Source organism: Hyperolius riggenbachi, chromosome 9 (assembly GCF_040937935.1).
Source record: "Hyperolius riggenbachi isolate aHypRig1 chromosome 9, aHypRig1.pri, whole genome shotgun sequence".
Taxonomy (NCBI): Eukaryota; Metazoa; Chordata; class Amphibia; order Anura; family Hyperoliidae; genus Hyperolius; species Hyperolius riggenbachi.
In genome coordinates this window covers 221,618,537-221,641,471 of record NC_090654.1, presented here as the reverse complement: position 1 = coordinate 221,641,471, position 22,935 = coordinate 221,618,537, and the positions used below count along the sequence as shown (strand labels likewise).

The 22,935-nt window shown below is 42.3% G+C and overlaps 1 protein-coding gene across 1 annotated transcript; it reads right to left on the bottom strand.

Annotated features, from left to right (window-relative positions):
• Positions 1–3,915: 3,915 nt before the first annotated feature.
• LOC137533594 (piggyBac transposable element-derived protein 4-like) lies at positions 3,916–20,972 on the bottom strand. The gene is made up of 4 exons (XM_068254947.1): positions 20,736–20,972; positions 11,905–11,946; positions 7,730–7,835; positions 3,916–5,021 (listed from the first exon to the last, which is right to left on the bottom strand). The coding sequence occupies exons 1-4, from the start codon at positions 20,970–20,972 to the stop codon at positions 3,916–3,918; spliced, it is 1,491 nt and encodes a 496-aa protein (XP_068111048.1).
• Positions 20,973–22,935: the final 1,963 nt, after the last annotated feature.

Genomic DNA, 22,935 nt, shown 5'->3' with positions numbered 1-22,935 from the left:
ATCTTGTGGCCAAATAGTAAAACAACACTCACATCTATTTTTATTAACCATCCTGGCGGTATGGACGAGCTCAGCTCGTCCATTACCGCCGGAGGCTGCCGCTCAGGCCCTGCTGGGCCGCGTGTGCTACCTGATCGCCGCCGCAGTGCGGCGATCCGCCGCGTGCAGCGGCGAAAGAGGGTCCCCCAGCCGCCCGGAGCCCAGCGCAGCCGGAACAAATAGTTCCGGCCAGCGCTAAGGGCTGGATCGGAGGCGGCTGACGTCAGGACGTCGGCTGACGTCCATGACGTCACTCCGCTCGTCGCCATGGCGACAAGGCAAGCAAAACAAGGAAGGCTGCTCATTGCAGCTTTCCTTGTTAATTCTGATCGCCGGAGGCGATCGGAATTACGCTTCATGAGCGCCTTCTAGTGGGCTTTCATGCAGCCTTTGGCTGCATGTAATCGTTTTTTTTTTTTTATTTAAAAAAACCCTCCCGCAGCCGCCCTGGCGATCTTAATAGAACGCCAGGGTGGTTAAACAAATACATTATTTTACAATTAAAATTAGCTGTTTACCTCCCACACCACAAATTAGCCAAACAAAATTTTTAATAAAAAAACATTTAAAAAATTACAATAAAGAAAAAAAACCCATAAATAGTTACCTAAGGGTCTGAACTTTTTAAATATGCATGTCAAAGGAGTATATTAATATAATTTTTTTAATTATGGGATTGTAAATAGTGATGGATGCAAATTGAAAAAATGCACCTTTATTTCCAAATAAAATATCGGCGCCATACATTGTGATAGGGACATAATTTAAATGGTGTAATAAGCGGGACAAATGGGCAAATAAAATACATGGGTTTTAAATACCGTAGCATGTATTAATTTCAAACTATAATGGCCAAAAACTGAGACACAATGATTTTTTTATTTTTGATAAATTAATTCTTAGCAAAATGTATCACCCAAAGAAAGTCTAATTGGTGGCGGAAAAAACAAGATATAGATCAATTCATTGTGATGAGTAGTGATAAAGTTATTGGCAAATGAATGGGAGGTGATGCTCAGATGCAAAAAATAAACAACCCTGTGGGCTTAAAGTGAACCGAGCACCTTTTTAGCACTCAGGACATTTCTATAGCACATAAAAAATGCATGCCAAAAATCTATTTCGTTATTAACCGGTTCAGCCTCACAGCTATTTTCACCTTAAGGACTGAAGCAATTTTCCCCTGTCAGCGCTGCTCTCATTCATTCGCTAATAGCTTTATCACTACTCATCACACATAAATTATTTAGATCTTGTTTTTTTCACCACAAATTTGGCTTTTGGAGGGTGACATTTGTTGTTAGTAACTACTAAAATGTCTATGTATTTTAAAGAGAAAAACGAGGGAAAAAATGAAAAAATGCACTATTTCTCCAATTCCAGCCTCTATAGTTTTAAAATGAACAACGCTACTGAACATTTTACCCACACATTTTATCTGCCTATTTGTCGTGGTTATCACAAGATTTAAATTATGTCCCTAGTACATAGTATGGTGACAATATATTATTTGGAAATAAAGGTGCATTTTTTCTATGTTGTGTTTTTTGTTTTCTCATTGCACACTACCAATGATTACAAGCCTTTATTTGAAAAAAAAACAGTAATACATCCTCATGACATACATATTTAAAAAGCGGAGTCCCTAAGGTAACTATTTAAGTATTCACTTTTCAATTCTGTCACTTTTGGTGTTTTTTACAAGTGTATTAGTTTGGTGCAGAGTATGTGAAAATAACAATTGCATTGCTTTTCATTTCATTTGCTGCTAAAACAAAACCACATCACATATGCCTAATCTCTCAAAGACCCCAAATACTATTCTCTTGCTTGTCCCGGTGAAAATGATACCCTATACACATAATCAGATAGCTTCTTGGCCACGCAATACTCTGTTAACCATGAGCAGCACTAATGCATTTTTCAAGGCCATTTTTTGCAACAAAAGTAATACAGTCATTCTTTGTTCGCAAAGCCCCTGGAGTGTCAAAACATTTGAAACAGGTCACAAATGTCACCATTCTGAAAACTAGAGACCCAGGCCTACTGAGATATACATATTTTGAAACAATTGGACTTCTGCGGTTTTGCTAAAATTGAATCATAACTTGGAAAATGGTATTTTTTTACATCTTTTTTCACTTTGGCACAAAAAAAAAAAACACTTAACATAGTTCTTGTCTCTCAAAGACCCCAAATACTATTCTCTTGCTTGTCCCGGTGAAAATGATACCCTATACACATAATCAGATAGCTTCTTGGCCACGCAATACTCTGTTAACCATGAGCAGCACTAATGCATTTTTCAAGGCCATTTTTTGCAACAAAAGTAATACAGTCATTCTTTGTTCGCAAAGCCCCTGGAGTGTCAAAACATTTGAAACAGGTCACAAATGTCACCATTCTGAAAACTAGAGACCCAGGCCTACTGAGATATACATATTTTGAAACAATTGGACTTCTGCGGTTTTGCTAAAATTGAATCATAACTTGGAAAATGGTATTTTTTTACATCTTTTTTCACTTTGGCACAAAAAAAACAAACACTTAACATAGTTCTTGTCTCTCAAAGACCCCAAATACTATTCTCTTGCTTGTCCCGGTGAAAATGATACCCTATACACATAATCAGATAGCTTCTTGGCCACGCAATACTCTGTTAACCATGAGCAGCACTAATGCATTTTTCAAGGCCATTTTTTGCAACAAAAGTAATACAGTCATTCTTTGTTCGCAAAGCCCCTGGAGTGTCAGAACATTTGAAACAGGTCACAAATGTCACCATTCTGAAAACTAGAGACCCAGGCCTACTGAGATACACATATTTTGAAACAATTGGACTTCTGTGGTTTTGCTAAAATTGAATCATAGCTTGGAAAATGATATTTTTTACATATTTTTTTCACTTTGGCACTAGAAAAAAATCTGATGACTTAGGCCTCAGTCCTAAAACACACCAACATTTTTTCTACAGCTCATCACGGTTAAAATGATACAACATATGCCTTACTTAGTAACAAATGGTTGGGTGCAGCAATCAGTTATACCCAATGTGCACTATTTTTTTTGCACTAATTGTTGCAGAGCTATTGTTTGTTTGCATATTCCCAGGAGAGATTGGAATCAAACAAAGACCGCACATGACACCATCATAGAAGGCTAACAACCAGGGCTATTCATCAGTAGGTATTTTGTGAGCTACCTTCTCAAAGGAACACTGCAAAAGGAATTCTCACATTGTCCTGGTTATAACAAATCCAAAATGTGGCTAATTTGAATATATCACTTCTCTTCACAGTGATAACAAATACATTGGAACTTACCATTGGATGTCTTGCAGAATTAGAGAAAAGCCAGAGGCCATAAGTCAGGGGTCAAGCAGATCCAAGAGTCAGAAGATGGGAGCAGCAGGGTCCAAAGTTCAATTTTGAACTTTGTTTGTGGTTTCTTTTTCCTCAAAAAATTCAGTTTCCTCCAACACCCCAAAAACATAGGGGTATGCCAAATGTGAGCTCCTTTGAGGGTCTGTAAGTTACATGAATATATAGGAAAGGGGAAAATGCCAGTCAAATATGTCCAGGTAAAGAAAAAAAAAAACACAAAAAAAAGAAAAAAAACACAAAAAAAAGGAAAAAAAAGAAATTAGTAATCTGCAAGTGTGTGGTATGCCCTAAAGCACTTGATAACACACAGTGCAGGGGCTGACGGGCAATCTGGGCAAAAATACCGTGACTCACACCGTCTCTTGTGTTTCACACACACTCTGCATCTTCTCAGGGGGGCTTTTTTCACTTCATTGGGGGGAATTAGTTCAGGGAAATGTCTCTCCCTCAGTCTAATTGAGTTCTCCAAATGGATAGGATCCTGTTGTGCAATTTAGCCAGGGGAATACATTAGGGACTTGTGGACTTGTATCTGGAAGTCAAGAAAGGTCATCTGTTGGCTTGTTGGTGTTGTGGCTGTTTTTAGATAGACCACAAATGCATTGTGCATGGTCATCTGCAACAAGAAGAATGTTATTTTTTTGTACCATGCTTTCCTTCTTCTTCTTAATAAATAAGGCGCCAAGACTTGGTCTGATAAGTCCACTGCTCCCATATTTTTATTGTAGGCGACTATGGCCTCTGGCTTTGTACGCTGTTCCGTTCTGGATGTGGCAAGAACTGTGGCCTCAGTGTGGATGGTAGATAGCATCATCACCTCCCGCTTGTCGTGGAACTTTATTGCCAGGAGCTCTTCAGATCTGAGTGCGTAAGACTCTCCTCTGCATAGTTTTTTATTTACTACCTGTGGGGGGAGGCCTTTACGGTTTGCTCTCACCGTCCCACATGCGCCAGTCTGGACTGAGAAGAGGAACTTAAACAGTGGCACACTTGTATAAAAGTTGTCCAAGTAGACGTGGTAGCCTTGGTGGAGAAGTGGATTTAATAGGTCCACCACTATTTTGCCACTGGTGCTAATGTACTCAGGGCACCCAGCTGGCTGCAGAATGGAGTCTTTGCCTTCATAGATTTTAAAAGTGAAGGTATAGCCAGTGCCACTCTCGCATGCCCTATAAATTTTCACCCCACATCTTGCCCTCTTGCTTGGTATGTACTGTTTCATGGAAAGTCTCCCATGAAACGGTACCAGGGATTCGTCCACAGCAATTTCCCGGTGTGGGGTATATACATCCATGAACACTGCACTTAGGTGGGTCAACAGGGGTCTCAACTTAAACAGTCTGTCATGGGAAGGGTTGGTATGTTCCACATCTTGAGAGTTGTCATTCAGGTGGAAAAACTTTGACAACAGCTCAAAACGCTGCCTGGGCATTATTGCTGGATAGAGGGGTGCATTGTGATAAAGGTCCCTGGACCAGTACATTTTTATCTGGGGCTTTGGGTTGATGCTCATGCTGAGCGTGAGGCCTACATAGGCCTTCATTTCGGGCACGTTGGTGGGGTGCCATTTTCTGGTGATATAGTTAGTGGGGTGGTCAGCTAAAAATTGTAGAGCAAATAAATTAGTTTGCTCTACTAAATGCTCCCACATTGCCTCTGTCATAAAAAGCTGGAAAATGTCAATTGGTGCCTGATTGACAATGGGCACTGACACACCAGCGGTGGCTGTGAAGGGTGGGATGTTGGGCGCAGCATAATTAGGGGGTTCCCAGGTGCCATTTAACATATGAAGCGGTACCTCCTGCCTGCGAGGTACCTGTGGCTGCCTACCCTGTCTGCGCCTAGCTCCCCCTGGCGCACTGCTGCTAGCAGCAGCGGGGTTGCCCACGGAGCCCTCTGCTGGGTTGCCCACGGAGCCCTCTGCTGGGTTGCCCACGGAGCCCGATGCTGGGTTGCCCACGGAGCCCGATGCTGGGTTGCCCACGGAGCCCCCTGCTGTGGACAGTCCTGATGGTCCCTCATCAGCGGACTCAGGACTTGGGTCCCTCCTCAAGCGGCGTGATGGCGGCCCTTCGGACTCTGAAGATTCAGATCCTGAACCAGAGCCGGACGGAGGGAGCCAATCACTACCTGACTCATCCTCGCTGCTGCTCTGCTGGAGGATGGCGGCTGCCTCCTCCACAGAATAGAGCCTCCTCGCCATTTAAAAAGGGATAGATAAAGATGAGAAATATAAAAAGATAGAAAGATTTTTTTTTTAAAGTGACAGTTTTTTTTTTTTTTTTTTTTTTTGGGGGGGGGGGGGGGTGTAAAGGGGGGGTGGAGACAGTAGAGAAGAGGGGGGGGGGAGGAGAGTAGAGTATAGGTAGTAACAGATAGGAAGAAAAAGATCACAATAGATCAGTGATCAATAGATCAGTAGGTAATAAATGGCCAAGGAGAGGGAGAATCAGGGATTCTGGGCAGTATGGGGTTAAAAATTCAGGGATGGAGGGCAAATTTTATTAAAAGGAATTCCTACCAGCTTATCTGTCAGTCTGTCTCTCAGCTCCTGTCACCACAGAACAGTGATTGATCTGTGTGACAGGAGCTGAGAGACAGAGAGAGGGAAACCTGTTATTTACAAACATTATTAAGAATTCACATTGTTACTGGATGTAACTATGTGAATTCTTTACTTCCTTTGCTCTGATTGGCTCAGAGGAGCGCTGGCTCCTCTTCACCAAACAGCACGGCTTGTAAGCCGTCGGGGACGAGCGCGCACCGCGCGCACCACGCGACCATGCGCGCGCACACGCGGAAGTGCGCCTGGACGCGGACTCTCGTCCAGATAGGCTTTAGCTGCCGCTGCCTGGACGAGCTTGCTCGTCCATTTAGGCTGAACCGGTTAAAATAAACTTCTATTTTACCTTGTATTTTACAATCAAAGTGTAATGAACCGCTCAGCTGCCTGCGCAGGCAGGCAGCTTTTTGACCACTGTTCAGGTCTGTATTCTGCAGGTCTCTGGAAGAGAGACCTTTTGTCAGTTTTGCAGCTTGCTGCTGCTGAGGAATTTGCATACATTTGTCATGCAAATTGCCTAGCCAAATCCTTTGTAGGCTTGCTCTATATATACCATGTGATTCCACAGTACGTCGCTGGTCATAACGGTTTGTCCTGTGAAACACTCCTGGAGTGTCAGCCATGCTTATTGTTTGAAGATTAGCTTAGAGTAATTCCTGGGACTGCACTAGGCATCCTTGCTAGAGCAGTCAGGATTGTATTATTTGTATTGCCTGTTCTGTCTATCTGTGGGGTACTAACCAGAGCAGCGGTTGTTACTGGTAGGCCCTTCTGTTCATCTGTCGATCGTGCTTGGATCGCACTAGCCTCTAGCGGTAGCGGCTGTGGATCCTTCTGCTCTCCAACTCTCTTGCTGTACTTGGATCGCACCTGCTCTGGCGGAAAGAGCAGTGGATCCAGCTCGCTCTGTTTTTATACTTGGATCGCACTCACTCTGGCGGAAAGAGCAGTGGATCGTATCTCTCACTTATTCCTGTTTTCGTGTATCTGTCTTGTCTGATACGAACGCTTGCTGGAGGCTCGGTGAGGTAACCGTTAAGCAAGCGCTCGCGTTCTTTGTTTTGTGTTCGTCTGTCGGTAGTTAGTTAGGCGTGCTTGTCTCTGTTGTGCTTAACACGCGGAGACCGCGCGGTAAACGCGGTCGCTGTTGCGAATGAGTGCGGTGTTCGCGTTTAGTTAGTGTTTGTTATTTTCCTTATCTTCTCATTGTATGATTTGCTGTGCCTTTGCTACTCTCGTCCCCTGTCTTGCTTAAACCTTGTGTCACCTCTGGCAATCGCCTCTCTCGCGATTGCGTTCTTACTTTGTTTCTGCTGTTGTGTGTGCACCGTCGCGGGTTGGTGACTAGATTGGTGCACATACATACATTCTGTCCCTGTGCTCATTCTCTTTCACAATCGCTTCTCTTGCGATTGCGTTCTCACTTGGTTTCCTCTGTTGTGTGTCCACCGTCACAGGTTGGCGGCTAGATTGGTGAACATACATACATTCCTCATCTGTGCTTATTCGGTCTTGTGTCGCTGTTAGCAATCGCCATCTCTGGCAATTGCCTTCTCACCTGATCTTCATGGTTGTGTGTTCATTGTCGCAGGGTGGCGACTAGATTGGTGGACACACATACCTTCTGTCGCTTTGATCTCTCTCTTTCAGGGCTATCTTGCCCTGCGTTTCTTCCCTTCGTACAATTCCTGTCTGGCTTCTGTGGCAGGGCAGAGGAGCTGTTCCTCTGCACTCCACAGCTCACCTGCCGACAGGAATTTCCCTCTACAGGTGCGTTGCACCTTTTGAGGGGTTCCCTCAAATGATACGCTTGTGGGGGATTTCCGCAGTGTCAGCGCACGTCCTGTGCGCTGATCACAGAGAGAATTCCACAATCATTACACAAAGGAGTTTTAATAGGCTGTTTCAGCAGCCTGACCGTCCGCAGAAATCTCAGGAAGCTAATTGTTTTATTGAGCCAATTACCCAGAAGAAAACAATCTCTTTTCAACAACAAAGGGGTGGATAATTAGGACTGTTTGAAACAGACAATGTTTTTAAAGAAACAGTCCTAATTACCCACCCCCTTTGTTGTTGAAAAGAGATTGTTTTCTTCTGGGTAATTGGCTCAATAAAACAATTAGCTTCCTGAGATTTCTGCGGACGATCACAGGGGCAAACGCAGGATTTTTAAGGGGGGGGGGGTTCCTGAAAGGTCCAGAAGCACGTATGTCCCCGAGTGCTTCCGAATACAGGTGGCTCCATACTGCCCATGCACAAAAGTGCGCTGGCGTATTACGGAGCTGCCTATCTTTGGAAGTACTTAAGGACACAAGTGTTTCTGAGGGCTTCTGGTAGCAGCAAATGTGAACGGGGGACAGCGCTGGAACAACTCCCCAAGAGAGGAACAGGAGATAGACTTAGTTTGGACAATTCAGTGGAATATGCTACATAGTTTCACATAGCGCAAGCGATACCCATATGATGCAGGGATATATGCATCTGCGGAAGATGGCGGCGCTATATAAATACTAAATAATAATATTTTGCCTCACCAGGATTGCACTTTTATTTAGCTTTCCTGTATGACAAGAACACACAGCCAGCCAGCACTAGGGGAAGAGGGAAACAAAGGTGAATGAGGGAGGCTGGTGCACACCAAGAGTGCTTCTGAGCGTTTTTCAAATCAACAGTGATTTGAAAAGCGCTTGGCTAATGTTACCCTATGTGGGTGTTCCCACAGCAGCGTTGTGATTTTTTTCAAAATCGCAGGTATACTGCATGTAGCATGTTTTTGAGCAATTCATTCAAAAATCGCTCTGAAAATCACTTCACAAAATCACACTCACAAATTGCTAGCGATTGCTATTGTCATTTTGGCGTTGCACTAGCCCAGAGAGAGGAGTGGATAAATTGAGAATAGCCTGAGATGGAGCAGAGAACTTATCTGTATTGCAGTCCCACATCACACAGGCTACTTGCCTGTAATTGGACTCCTGTCCCTGTCAGTCTCTCACACAAGTCAGAAAGAAGCCCTCCTGGAGTCTAGGGACTGTCAAAAACTTTTCAGCTTGTTATCCACACCTTATCCACACATGCAGTCATTATAACAATGGGGAGAGACCAGACAGATGTTTGCCCACAGACCCTGAGTCCAGGCAAGCTCTGCATCATGCTGTGCATATTTACCAGCTTGCCTGCACTCTAATTTCATCATGTCTGACACTTCTGTGCTGTGGAGAGTCCAGGACTCCATAATCAACATTCTCACACTGCAGGCTGCATCTTCTTGTGAGGGAAGCTGGGCTGCCTCTCTCATTCTATTAGCTGGAGGGAAGCACCAGAAGTAAGAAGGGAGGGAGAATGAGGCTGTTTATATTATGCGGGCTTCCCTGGCTGAATACACAGCTCAGTGCAGGGGGGAGGTTCCAGACACCCGGAATAGCCCCCTCAGTTCGCCAGTGCGTCAGGCTGCTGAAACAGCCTATTAAAACTCCTTTGATTGTAAAATACAAGGTAAAATACAAGTTTATTTTAATAATAAAACAGATTGTTGGCATGCATTTTTCATGTGCTATAGAAATGTCCTGAGTGCTAAAAAGGTTCACTTTAAAGTGGTTAAAGTGGTTAAAGGACCACACGAAAATCTTAAAATTTAAAATGCATGTAAACACATACAAATAAGAAGCACGTTTCTTCCAAAGTAAAATGAGCCATAAATTACTTCTCCCCTATGTTGCTGTCACTTACAGTAGGTAGTAGAAATCTGACATTACCGACAAGTTTTGGACTAGTCCATCTCTCCATAGAGGAATCTCAGCAAGGCTTTTATTCCATACTAGCAGACTCAAGCCGTTTAAAAATGGGCTCTAGGGTCTCAGTTTTTCGCTGCCGCCGCATGTACTGCGCACACGCAGGGGACACGTGCGCGCACCGGCCGCACACCCAGCCGCCCACTCACACGCCCACCTGGCTGCTTCCCTGTCCTCCTGTCTGTGTGAGGCTGGGTTCACAGTAGCAAAAAGCATGGACCCAGCTACACAGAGACAAATGTCCCTCCTGTATGCAAGGACAGTTGCCTATTATTATATAGGAGAAAGACACTCCTTGAAAAAGATTTACAAAAATATGCTGGCCAGCCTTCCTGCTCGCTGCACACTTTTTTGGCAGTTGGACAGAGCAACTGCCATTTACTAAGTGCTTTGAAAATTAAAAAAAATTAATCCCTGAGAATCGCACATGAGGAGATGGACTATTCCAAAACCTGTCGGTTCTGTCAGATTCTTCTACTTACTGTAAGTGACAGCAACATAGGAGAAAATAAATTTATGACTCATTTTACTCTGGAAGAAATATACTTCTTATCTGTATATATTTACATATATTTTAAATTTTAAAGATTTTTGCGACAGTGGTCCTTTAAGAGGAGGGAATGAAATAGTGATAGGACACCTGTGGTCTTTATACCAACAAGGGTGAGAAATGTCAATTCAAAGAGATACTGAGCTAAACACTCATCTGCACATTAACATCCCTATATCAGCTTTATACAAAAGCAAGATAGGCTTTTTTACATTCATCTAAAATTAAGCTTCTAAAACTATTCTGAAACCGATTGTAAATCAGTTAAGATGTTTATTAATTTCCTTACAGCTATCAATTTCCAAAACCAACTGGAAGCACTATCTGCACCATTTTTCTAGCTTGGAATCTTTACCCTGTGCTTCATTACAGACCGCCCAGTAATCTGCTGTTTTGCTTGAGTAATCAGTCAGGAAAAGCAAGAGGTCTGATTAGTTGTTTTCTGCATCTGCATGATATGAGTAACTTCCATCCAATGTGGACACTACCATCTTTACAGTCTGTGTCACAAACATTAGGGAAAGACTGGATGGATTAGAAATAATCAATAATAATTTGAAATAATAAAGGTTTTAAGTTCAAAGTATTGGTGTCAATTCACACAGCTTTTCTCCTGTCTCTTTTTTTGTTATCACCTTAGTGGTAAATCATACAATATTCACTAAATGACTTTTCGCAATCCTTCACTTTAGGATTGAGTCCTTAATTTAAGAATAGGATAGTGTGAAAAGTGAATTCACAGAGAGGAATGCAAGTCTCAATAACTCTTAAGTGTGTGAGGATTTAGCATCTCATCTGGCCTCAGTTGCCCTGAAGAAGATTATCAGACTGCAGTGTAACATTCACGCAAATGGTAAATGAGTTGGGTCCCAAACAGGTGAACTATTTTACAGAACTGAGACACTGCAGGTACTGTGTAAGGTCCCGGGTCTTAAATGTAAATGCTAGTAGAGGTGAGGAAGTTTTATATAGTGCTAAACTAAAGCAGCATTTTGGCCAGCCAACACCAGTTATACTGAAATCTTCTCATAACAGTGACAAGGCAACCCCTGGTAGGTCACCTACAGTGTCTTTACTTGTATGCAGTCACAATTACAGTATATTCTTCATTAAGCTTTCCATCTGGCACTGGTGTTCTGCCGAATGGGGGCTCAGCTGGTGCCTTCCTCCTCTACTTTCATTAGTGCGGAATGGGAAGACTAGGCGATGTAGACCACCATTGAGATCCATTTGTTATCATGGCTGAAGCTTTATATGTGTGTTCACCTTCTCCACCTGGTGTTGCCAGCACGTATGTTATGATAGCAACAGGGGTCATAAAACAAGGACTAGAGTGAGAGAATAACACATGAAATGTGAAGCATCGTCAAAAAACATTAATAGGGTCAAGATTTTTATTGAATTAAAATTTAAAGGACCTCTATCACTAAAAAGTGTAAAATTTACAATACATGTAAACACATTGAATCCCCCTGAGAAGATGAGCTGGTCCAAAACCTGTTGGTTCTGTCAGATTTCTACTACCTCAACTGCAATAGGTGACCCTTTCTCCAAACCACCTTCCAGGGATATTCTCACCTGGCTTCCGGGGCTTGTCCCCTGTGGTTCACCATCATAATTCTGGAAGAGAAGTGGAGAAAGAGACATATTAGAAAAAGCATTAAAAGCTCATATTCTCATTCATTCCTCCAGATTCAGCACACTGCAACTTATGAATCCATCTCGCCTCTTTTCTTAATAATAGAGTGTTTCTATTTATTCCTCTTCTCGGGATTGGTACATGATCCACCACAGACCACCGCAATTGCATCGCGCTATGTCTGCATTCGAAAAAGTGCAGCTCTACCGCAGTGTGTGTTTATGGATCATATACGGCAAATTCACTGTTGCAAGTGTAATGCGCCTGGATGCTAATCGATTGACCGCTATGTGGATGTGCAATTCGATCACCTTTCATGATCGAACCACACAAGTCAAACAGCCTCTGCAAATCACTCTCTGCTCCAGCTGGTTGCTCAAATTCTGCAGGTACTGAACCCACCTGTGTTAGGATATGGGTTAAGTCCTCATCTGTGTAGGTGAATGTGCTGGTAGGTATTGTAATCTCAACCGCACTTTCTTCTTCCATTTGGTGTGTACGTAGGGAGATAGTCACTGGTGATTATAATCCACAATCGCAATAGGTGACCATATACGGTCCTCCAACCTCAAAGATTTCTACTACTTACTGTAAGTCACAGCAACATATGAGAAAAGTCATTTATAGCACATTTTACTCTGGGAGAAATGTACTTCTTATTTGTATATGCTTATATATACTTTCAAATTGTACAATTTTCATGATAATGGTAAAAATATTAGACTGACCCATATGCAATTCACTTTATCACCTGAGTTTTCTCCTAGGTGATATATCCATATATGATATATCCATACCTTATCATATTTTAAACCACCAGCAAGCAAGAAAATACTCAAAATAATTTTGATAATACCTTTTCAGCAACTTTTGGGTACTTTTTCAATTGTAAAATGCCAGATTTTTTTAAAGAGAACATGAAAATGATCTCCAAGTAGATATCTCAGGAGAAAAAGTTAATTGCATATGGACCATTTTTTGAGATTTTTTCACCTGCCTAGTTTTTGCTAGGTAGACGTTAGTACATTGAATCAGAGATGGAAGGGTTGATGGAGCACTTAATCTTCAATTACAATATTATTATTATTTTGTTTAGTTTTCATGTTTTTTCCAAGTAATTTGTATTAATTTTCTACAAGTATTAACAAACAATAGTCAGTCACAATTAAGTCAAAAATTTTGACATAACTTAAAACAATATCCTTTTAGCCTCAGTGCTCTCCCAAAGGTATCAGGTGGTCACATAAAGCACTCCTGCAGGCCCCAGTGCTCATTAAACAGGTGTCCGTCTCCAGAGAAAAAGTTAAGACAGAGAGCAAATAACTCTGTAATGATAACTTTTAATATTAGTCCTAAAGTCCATCTAAAAACATAGTATCACAAGAATAGTAACATTAACTTACATTGTTTGTGGGTCCCTATGACAAGGACCCAGCAGTGTTATCACCTTAGTGGATACCTGGAGAGATATTGGAACATCTATTTTGTGTGCAATGAGGAGCACTTGTATGTCTTCTTGAATCATAACTTAATACAACTGACTAATATTAAAGGGACTCTGAGCACCTCTCATAGGCATTCCTTTAACCTCCCTGCCGGTTATCCCGAGCTCAGCTCGGGGTAACCTGCCGCGGAGGATTCCTCAGGCCCTGCTGGGACGATTTGCATAATTTTTTTTTTGTTACACGCAGCTAGCACTTTGCTAGCTGCGTGTAACTTACGATCGCCGCCGCTCCGCGCCGATTCGCCGCAACCCGCCGCATCAGAGGGTGCCCCCCCCCCCGAGACCCGTGCGCTGCCTGGCCAATCAGTGCCAGGCAGCGTCGAGGGGTGGTTTGGGACTCCCTCTGACGTCACGACGTCGATTAAGTCGGTGACGTCATCGCACCCGTCGCCATGGCGACGGGGGAAGCCCTCCTGGAAATACCGTTCAGAACGGGATTTCCAGATGGGTATATGCGCCGGCGGCGATCGGCGCATTCGGGGGGACGCCGCAGGGAGGGGGGAAGCATGTAGCTAGCGCTAGGCTAGCTACATGCTAAAAAAAAAAAATAATGCCAAAAAACACCCTCCCTGCCGTGCGCAGCAATTTTTTATAACGGCAGGGAGGTTAAGACAGACGACTTCCAACAAAGTCATGCTATGAACCCTCTGGAGGAGCCTCTTGCAATGGCCATGCATGTCACTTCCTCTTCCTGCTTCATTCAGTGATGCACTTCTCTAACAGAGAAGACAGTGGTGACCCGGAAGTTATAACATAGCCAAGATGGCAGCCACGATTTTAAAACTGAAATCGAATGAAAACGATTTGGTGTAAAATGGCGATTCAGGCATCAAATGTAAGAGGAGAGCACAAGCTACAGAACGGTATGCATCTTTAAGTACTTTGCAATACTGGTCGGAGTCTTAAAGGCATGCCCATGAGAGGTGCTCGGAGTCCCTTTAAATTGTGCAATCAATCATATCCTTGAAACATAAACATAATTATCAAGAAATGTAAAAAATTATTACATTAACATAAAAGTCTGTGAAGAGCTTTCTACGTGACAAAAAAATAAGTTTACTCTTACTATAACGGTGAGACAGAACTAAAATTTGAATAGGTAGTAGAGATATACCAAAAATAATAAAGTACCCAGGGTCAAAAAAATAAATAAAAGTAAATAAATAAATGACTAAATAATGATAAAGAAAACAGACATATACTGAGGATAGCTAATATCAATTGTTCTTTCTGGAAGAGATCTATTATGAAGGATATTTTCATATTTTCATATTTCAAATTTACTTCCAATAAAGTACGTATTTAAGACATAGATAGGATATCTGTCAATCTCCAATTATAAATAATATTTCTTGTTTCATATAAAATATGAGTAACAATAATTTTATTTTATCTCTTATGAGTGACTGTAACTCAATGTGTAAAAAAGCCATAGCAGGATTAGGACTTATTCATGTGAGACAATTTTTACTAATAATCTCAAATATTTTAGATCATAAAGGTTGAATTAAGGGAGATTACCACAATAAATACTAAAGAGTTACATTGTCTCCAACATTGTGGAGAATGATCCATAGCAAATCTGGCAATTTTCTTTTTCAATCAAAAGTGTTTATTGGGATTTACAAAACAGTACAATACAAATATTTAAACGGTTACATCAGTATACAATGAGTATTCAGGTAGTAGCTTGTAACATTCAGTAAAATCAGGTATAGCATGTCGCATCCTAGTGGAGAGGGTAAGAGGGTAACATGCTTATACAAATTAGGACATACATCTGTCTATCCAACGATCCCAGACTTTATTAAACTTGCCCGGACAGTTTTGGTGGGCGTACATTAATTTTTTATAAGGAAGAGATTGTTTGACTTTGGTTTTCCAGGTTTCTAATGAAGGAGGAATGGGAGACAGCCATCTAAAGGTAACACATTGTTTGGCCACAAATAACGTTTCGGTTAGTAAGACTTTATCAAATTTGGGATTATCTTCATCTAAGAGATTTTTTATATGGGAAACAGGGGATCCCATCAAATCATGCAGGAAGTCAGTGACCTGTTTCTAAAAGTCAGCGACTGGGGGACATTGCCAAATAAGGTGCAAGAAGGATGGATTAAGAGCTAGACATTAAGGGCAGAATTTAGAAGCAGAGGGGGAGTACCTGGTAATGCGGGCAGGAGTAAGATAGCTCTGGTTTAGGGTGTATAATTGCGTAAGCCTGTCTTTCAGGTAGGGAGAGACCCGTTTAGGGGAGGACACACAGTCGTTCCATTCTTCCTCATCAAGTTGCACTCCAAGGTCAGTCCATTTTGCCATAGCTTTTTCTATTATAGGTGTGGTATGCGGTTCTAATAAAATCTGGTATATCAAACCGATGTGATGTTTGCGAGGGCCATCTTTTAACTCTTCCATAATCAGAGAAACTCTGGTTAGGGGTAGACCATTTGGAAATTGAGCCTGCAGAGCATGACACAACTGAATATACATAAAGTGGTGAATGGGTAACAATGAAAATTGATTTTGTAAGGTAGAGAAGGGGAGGACACTGGAAGTGCATAGTATTTGACCCAAATATATAATACCTTTGTCAGACCACATATTAGTGTTCTCAAGTTTTGCTAATTCAGGGAGAGAAGGATTATGCCAAAGAGGGGTGTGGTATTCTAGACAATTGTAGTAGGGGTGGATGAACACCCTGTAGAAAATGTCACAGGAGACAAAAAACGGGAGCCCAGTAGTGCAATATGTCAATGACCACAATAAAAGAAAATAAATTAAAAGCACTACTCACAAAGGGAGGTTGCTGGGGGCAACCAACCCCAGGAAGCAGGTGGAGACAATAAACCCGACTCCACTCGGGGTGGTCCTAGCCAGAACCGGAAGGATGGCCGCTCTATTAGTGGAAAAAGGGGGACAGAGTCCACTGTGGGGACTGCACTGGTGGTCTGCCACCTCCCCTCTAGAGGCTCCCTATGCTAGATGATCTTTTCTATTTGGCACTTTTACTGGCCTGATGAAGCGGGCTGAGACCCACGAAACGCGTTGCCTGTGCTAATAAAAATCCCTTGTATTAACTACAGAGGTTTCGTCATTGAGGTAAGCTACCACATATCACTTTTCGATTTAAAGCTGATTTTAGATGCTTTTATTACATCAGGGCGCCTCTTTCCCTTTTACGTGGTATTCTAGAGAAAATTTAGGAAAGATCTTATTGACTGCTCGCCAAATCAAAGTTGCCTGTTTTAAAATGGTGTTGTTGGGTAACTTAAAGAGTAGGGTACCTTTAAGAAGAGCAAAGGGTAAATTATTTGACTTATCTAGATCAGAGTGGCCTAGTAATTCAGGAGATTGGGAAGAGTTGGTGATAAACCAGTGCGAAAGGTGTTCAAGCTGAGCTGTGAAGTAATGCATAGCAGGAAGAGCTAGACCACCTGAGGCAGTGGGACATTGCAGTGTCTTATAATTAAGTTTGGAGCGGGATTTAGCCCATATAAGGGATATTAATAAGGATTTAAGTTTCCTGAAGAAGTTCATCACGATATAAACTCGGGAGTTGTGTAAGATATATACAATGTTAGGGAAAAGAACCATCTTAATGAGGTTAACACGATCAACCACCGATAGGGGTAATTTAGTCCATGAAGAGATTTTGGTTTGGACCAAAGGTAATAACGGGAGTACATTATTTGTATAGTACTGTGCAGTGTTAGCTGTAACAAAGATACCTAAATATTTAAATTTGGTCACAATTTGCAGTGGGCAGGGAAAATTGGTTGAGGTAACTTCAGGGTTGTCTAGTCCCATAATAGTCAATTTCCCCCAGTTCACGGAGAGACCCGAATGGAGGCCCATCTCACTAATGAGATCAAAGGCTCTAGCAAGGGAAGTGTGTGGGTCAGCTTGATATAATATAGTATTGTCAGCGTATTGACTGATCTTCTCCTCAATACCACCAACACAAAGGCCAGTGATTTGAGATTCAGTTCTAATTTTACATGCTAGTGGTTCAGCTGAGAGAGCATAGAGTAACGGGGAGAGTGGACACACCTGCCTAGTACCCCGGTTAATTGAGATGGAGGGTGAAAGGGAAGAGTTTGTACAGACTTTTGCCATCAGTTTGGTGTAAAGTATTTGAACCCATTTGATGAAATTGTCGCCAAATCCAAATCTAGCTAATGTAGCTATTAAAAACACACGATTGGTTCACACGATGGCCAGGGGCCCCAGACCTCTCTCACTGGCCGGGGCCCCAAGGCCAGCACGTGATACCTGGAGGGGAGTGCAGGTGGGCCTGGACCTCTCACACCCAGGCTCTGAACCTCTCACATCCAGAAAACCCACCAACACTGCCTCCATACTGAATGCTAAATTCAACACACACAAGCAATAGAACACAGCAGTACATGCCAGATAGTGGGGATGGCACCCCACGTGACGGCAAGACGCAGCAGTAATATTGGTGATTTGGTCACCAGAAGTGAATTCCAAAGAAAAAAAGAACTCCTAAGAAAGAGAAAGGGGATGTTCAAATGCCAGAATTGTAGACATTGTAGATTTGTTTTGGAGGGGGATACCTTCCACGACAGTGAAAATACAGTTGACTTTAAGATCAGAGATTATATATCGTGCGCCACGACAAGGGTGATTTACCAATTGATATGCCCGTGCAATAAGATTTATATAGGAAAGACAGGAAGGGACGTAGGGACACGCATTGGTGAACACATAAAAAATACTGATAGTGCTGTAGCCCAACATTTTTTTGGAATACCATGAGAGTGACCCTAAGGGTCTAAGATTTAGAGGTATTTACAAGTTAAATATCAGCCCTAGAAGGGGAGACTTTGATAGAATTTTATTGCAAAAGGAATGCATGTGGATATATAAATGCAATTCACGTGTTCCATGGGGCCTAAATGTAGACTTCAATTTAGGAGTCTTTCTTTAAAAAGCGTGTCCCGGCCCTCCCTGAATGCTTTTCCTATTGGTAGTCCCCTGGGTCCTCTCCCCCCACGAGTGATGAAACCAAATGTACAATACACAGTAAGCATAACAGAGTTTGTTAAAATATCCCTGTGGGCGAAAGTAAGGCAGATTATTAAGGATCATGGTCATAAGAATAGCAGCATAAATTGGGGTTATTTTGCTTATTGAGGTGTATCTAATTGTTTTATTTTTGAAAGGCAAAGGATTTGTCCTAAATTGATACAATGGAGACAATAATTGAAATGCCCACAAGATGGAGACATGGAGCATTCCCCTTGATATTCATTATGAACATTATGATCCAGTTGTTTCTACTGCTATAAAACCACCCACAAGAGGGAGTATTGAGCTTTGTTTTTACTACTGCCTTGAAAAAATCAGATGAATCTGATGAAACGCGTCGGCTAATTGTGTATCTTCCAGGCCACCGTAGCCCACAGACCGCGGAAACAGTTGTGCCCTCTGTCCGTGAGCCCAAGCACGCATCTAGCGGAGGACGCGGACGGGAGTTGGGCAATCAAGCGGCAAGTGTCCGCACATGCTGTGCGGAAAGCACTTTCAATTGCGGGGACGCCCGCTTTGAGTCATACACGTGCAGTGGAGGTCATGGAGCGGTGATTGCCCTAAGCGGACTGGAGTGGCTGGTACAAGGGACCCCCCAAGTGCACTGGGGCGAGGTCTGAATTTGGGTGAGCCTGGCAGTGCCAGAGGTTTTATCTCTATTGCTAATCCGGAGGACTGAGTGAGCTGCCGACAGCCTGTGTTTTTTTCCCATATAGCGCATGCATATGCAAGGGCCCTGCATGTTGAACTGGTTCATATTTAATCCTTGCAAGTACTTGTGTCTCTGAGGAAGAATTGAATTTGGACAATCATTAGTGTTAATGTGACATAAAGTCAATTCCCCTGTCGGAGAGTTTTGGAAGTGTATGGACAGTTTGTTCTATGGCCTTGCAGGGGAATTAGGGAAGTGCTGGACTGGTGGCCACCGCTCCGGGTGTTTGTAAGGGTTGTGCAATACTTAGGGATCGGGTTGTTTGTATGTGGTTAATTGATTGTACAATAACACAGCATTTATAACGTGATTGATCTCTGAGTGATGTTTTTCTTTATAGAACAGCAGTACATGCATCCAGCTACATTTAAAAGTGTTTAGCAGGTGCTCGTCAGCCACTCAGGATGCACTGTCATACACCCTTTACCTGCCATACCACATCTAGCAGCCCAAGGCCAACACGTGATACCTGGAGGGGAGTGCAGGTGGGCCTGGACCTCTCACATCCAGAAAACCCACCAACACTGCCTCCATACTGAATGCTAAATTCAACATACACAAGCAATACAACACAGCAGTACATGCATCCAGCTACATTTAAAAGTGGTCAGCAGGTGCTCGTCAGCCACTCAGGATGCACTGTCATACACCCTTTACCTGCCATACCACATCTAGCAGCCCAAGGCCAACACGTGATACCTGGAGGGGAGTGCAGGTGGGCCTGGACCTCTCACATCCAGAAAACCCACCAACACTGCCTCCATACTGAATGCTAAATTCAACATACACAAGCAATACAACACAGCAGTACATGCATCCAGCTACATTTAAAAGTGGTCAGCAGGTGCTCGTCAGCCACTCAGGATGCACTGTCATACACCCTTTACCTGCCATACCGCATCTAGCAACTGCTAGATGTGGTATGGCAGGTAAAGGGTGTATGACAGTGCATCCTGAGTGGCTGACGAGCACCTGCTGACCACTTTTAAATGTAGCTGGATGCATGTACTGCTGTGTTCTATTGCTTGTGTGTGTTAATGTAGCTATTAAGAAGGGCCATTCTACCGCATCAAACGCTTTAGCCGCGTCTAGGGATACAATAACACGATGACCTACGTTGGAGTGTGATGCTTGCAAAAAGTCTTCTAATATTAAGCAAGGTTTTTTTTCCCAGGCATAAAACCAGTTTGGTCAATATTAATTAGAGTTAGGATGACTTGGCTTAACCGATTTGCTAATATCTTGGCCAGAATTTTGAAATCGTGCGTAAGTAGAGAAATGGGGTGATAGGAATCGCAGAGAGTAGGGTCTTTGCTAGGTTTTGGGATAAGAATAATTAAAGCAGTACGCATAGAGGGGGGTAGTTCGCCTAACTCAAAGGATTGCTGCAGAGTTTGGAATAATGGATGGGTGACAATCTCAGCAAATCTTTTATAGACCTCTGCAGGTATACCATCAAGCCCTGGGGCTTTTTTATTTGGAAGTGAGAGTATAGCCAGCTTTACCTCTTCCAAGGTGATTTGGGCAGCCAGCATCTCTCTGTCATCTGGGGACAATCTAGGGAGGTCAATTTCTGAGAGGTAAATTTCGGCTTCTGGTCTATCAAACTCTGATTGGGCAGTGTAGAGATCTTTAAAGTAGTTAGCAAAACGTTCATTAATAAGTGTTGATCCAGTCAGTAAATTACCTGAAGAGTCACGTATTTGGGGTATAGTGGATGGAGTGGACCTGTCTTTTGCCATCCTAGCCAGGATGGTACCTGTGCGCTTCCCTTGCTCATGAAATGACTGTTTGTGGAAAAAGTTTTTGGTCTGCAGTTTTTCTTTTAACATATCTCTAAGTTGATTTTTGTGCAGATTTCCAGGCTCCCTGTTTCCCCCAAAGGGCTAGAAACATAGGGTTGTTCCAGAATAGGAATCTGAGTTTGTAATTTTTGTATTTTACTTTTAGTATCACGTTTGTAATGAGAGACTGCACTAATAAGTGTACCTCTGAGATATGCTTTGAAGCAATCCCATAACAGTGAATAATTTTCCTTTTCACGATGAGTAAAGAAGTATGATTGTAATTGGGCTACCAACCGAACCTCAGAGGGAAACAGGGAGAGCCAAAATGGATTAAATTTCCAAACATACTGTTTAGGAGAGTCATACCGCCTTATCAAAATGTATATAGGACAATGATCTGATACAATCCTGGGCAAAAAACCAACAGATCCCACCAGAGGTAGCAGATTTGCAGAAACAAAATAATAGATTAATCTGGATAAAATATTATATGATGTTGAGAAACAGGTGTATTGTAGCGTGTTGGGGTATAAAAGCCTACATACATCCAATAGTAATAATTCAGCAATAAGACTAGCAAAGGGTCAAGGGCCGGGTTCCATACTGAATTAAAGTCTTCTGTCCACACATTAGGGCATGGTGGGAACAAAATAGTAAATTGAAGGGCTTCTTTAAGGGTTATAGAGGAGTATGGTGGGGGGACATAAAAAGCAAGTATGTTCAGCAGCTTACCATCAAGGGTGCCATGAATAAATACATATCTTCCCATGGAATCCGTTTTGACTTTGATTGGAAGAAAGGGCAAAGAACGGTTGATCAGGACTGAGACTGTGGAATTTGTTAAGATTTATAATTATTCATATGTATATTCTTTATATTCTCACGTGGCTATAAGAACCAAATTAATGTAATCAGACCAGTGTGCTAGAGTGACACTTTAAGAATATGATTATAGTATTGTTTTAGGAATTACACAATGTAACCAAAGTTAATGTGTATTCAGAATACAGTTATTGCCTTGTAGTGTTTCTATTTCAGAACGACCTCCCTTCCCCCTCCTTTCAGTTCGAGAAGGCACAAAGAAAGAATTCTTTGGGAAAGCAGTTTGAACCAGATTCTGAGGGCAGAGACTGTCCTTTGAGGTCACTTTGGAGAAACGAATCTGTTTTGACTTCTGACGTCATTCCATGAAAGTTAACTGAACAGGAAGTCTTCTGAAGGACAGAGGTGATCCTGCCCATAAAGGAGGTCTAAGTCATCTTGACATGAAAACTGATTGGACTCATACCAGAACAGACTGCCCGGAGGGAGAAATATTTAACATATTAACTAGGGTTTAAAAGATGAAGCACAGGGGGGAGAAATCACTTTTTCCCTGCTGAGCAAAGCTGTGTTAGAACTGGTTTCTGTATGCTGGCACGTGAAAAAGTCCTCAGCTGAGTAAATTAAGATTTCCCTGTTTTTGGCAACTATTGAAGAGGTCTCATCGTGTAAGTTATTTCCTTTGACAAGACTCCATGTATATTGGGAGTGTGTTGAGTGGTACGCTTTTCCTACCCAGCCACGCTCCAGTGCCCTGACCTTGTCACCATTAATGTGTGTTTCCAGTAGTATTAGGATATCAGGTTTTTGCTTGTGCATGTGATTAATAATTAAGGAGTGCTTAAAGGAGTCCTTTCACCCCGAACATTCCAACAAATAATTTTAAATTCTCTATCAGACACTGCCATCTACTGGTGGGATGATAGAACATAACTGGTAGTACATATGCATATTCATGCTGGGATCATCTATAGGACAAGCGGTAGTTTTGTAAATATACCAAGTGCACTCTTGATTGAAGATTGACATGTGAAAATAATAACAAAAAAAATAACAAAAAACCCAGATTGAAACAAAACACCCTGTCCCAAAGCAA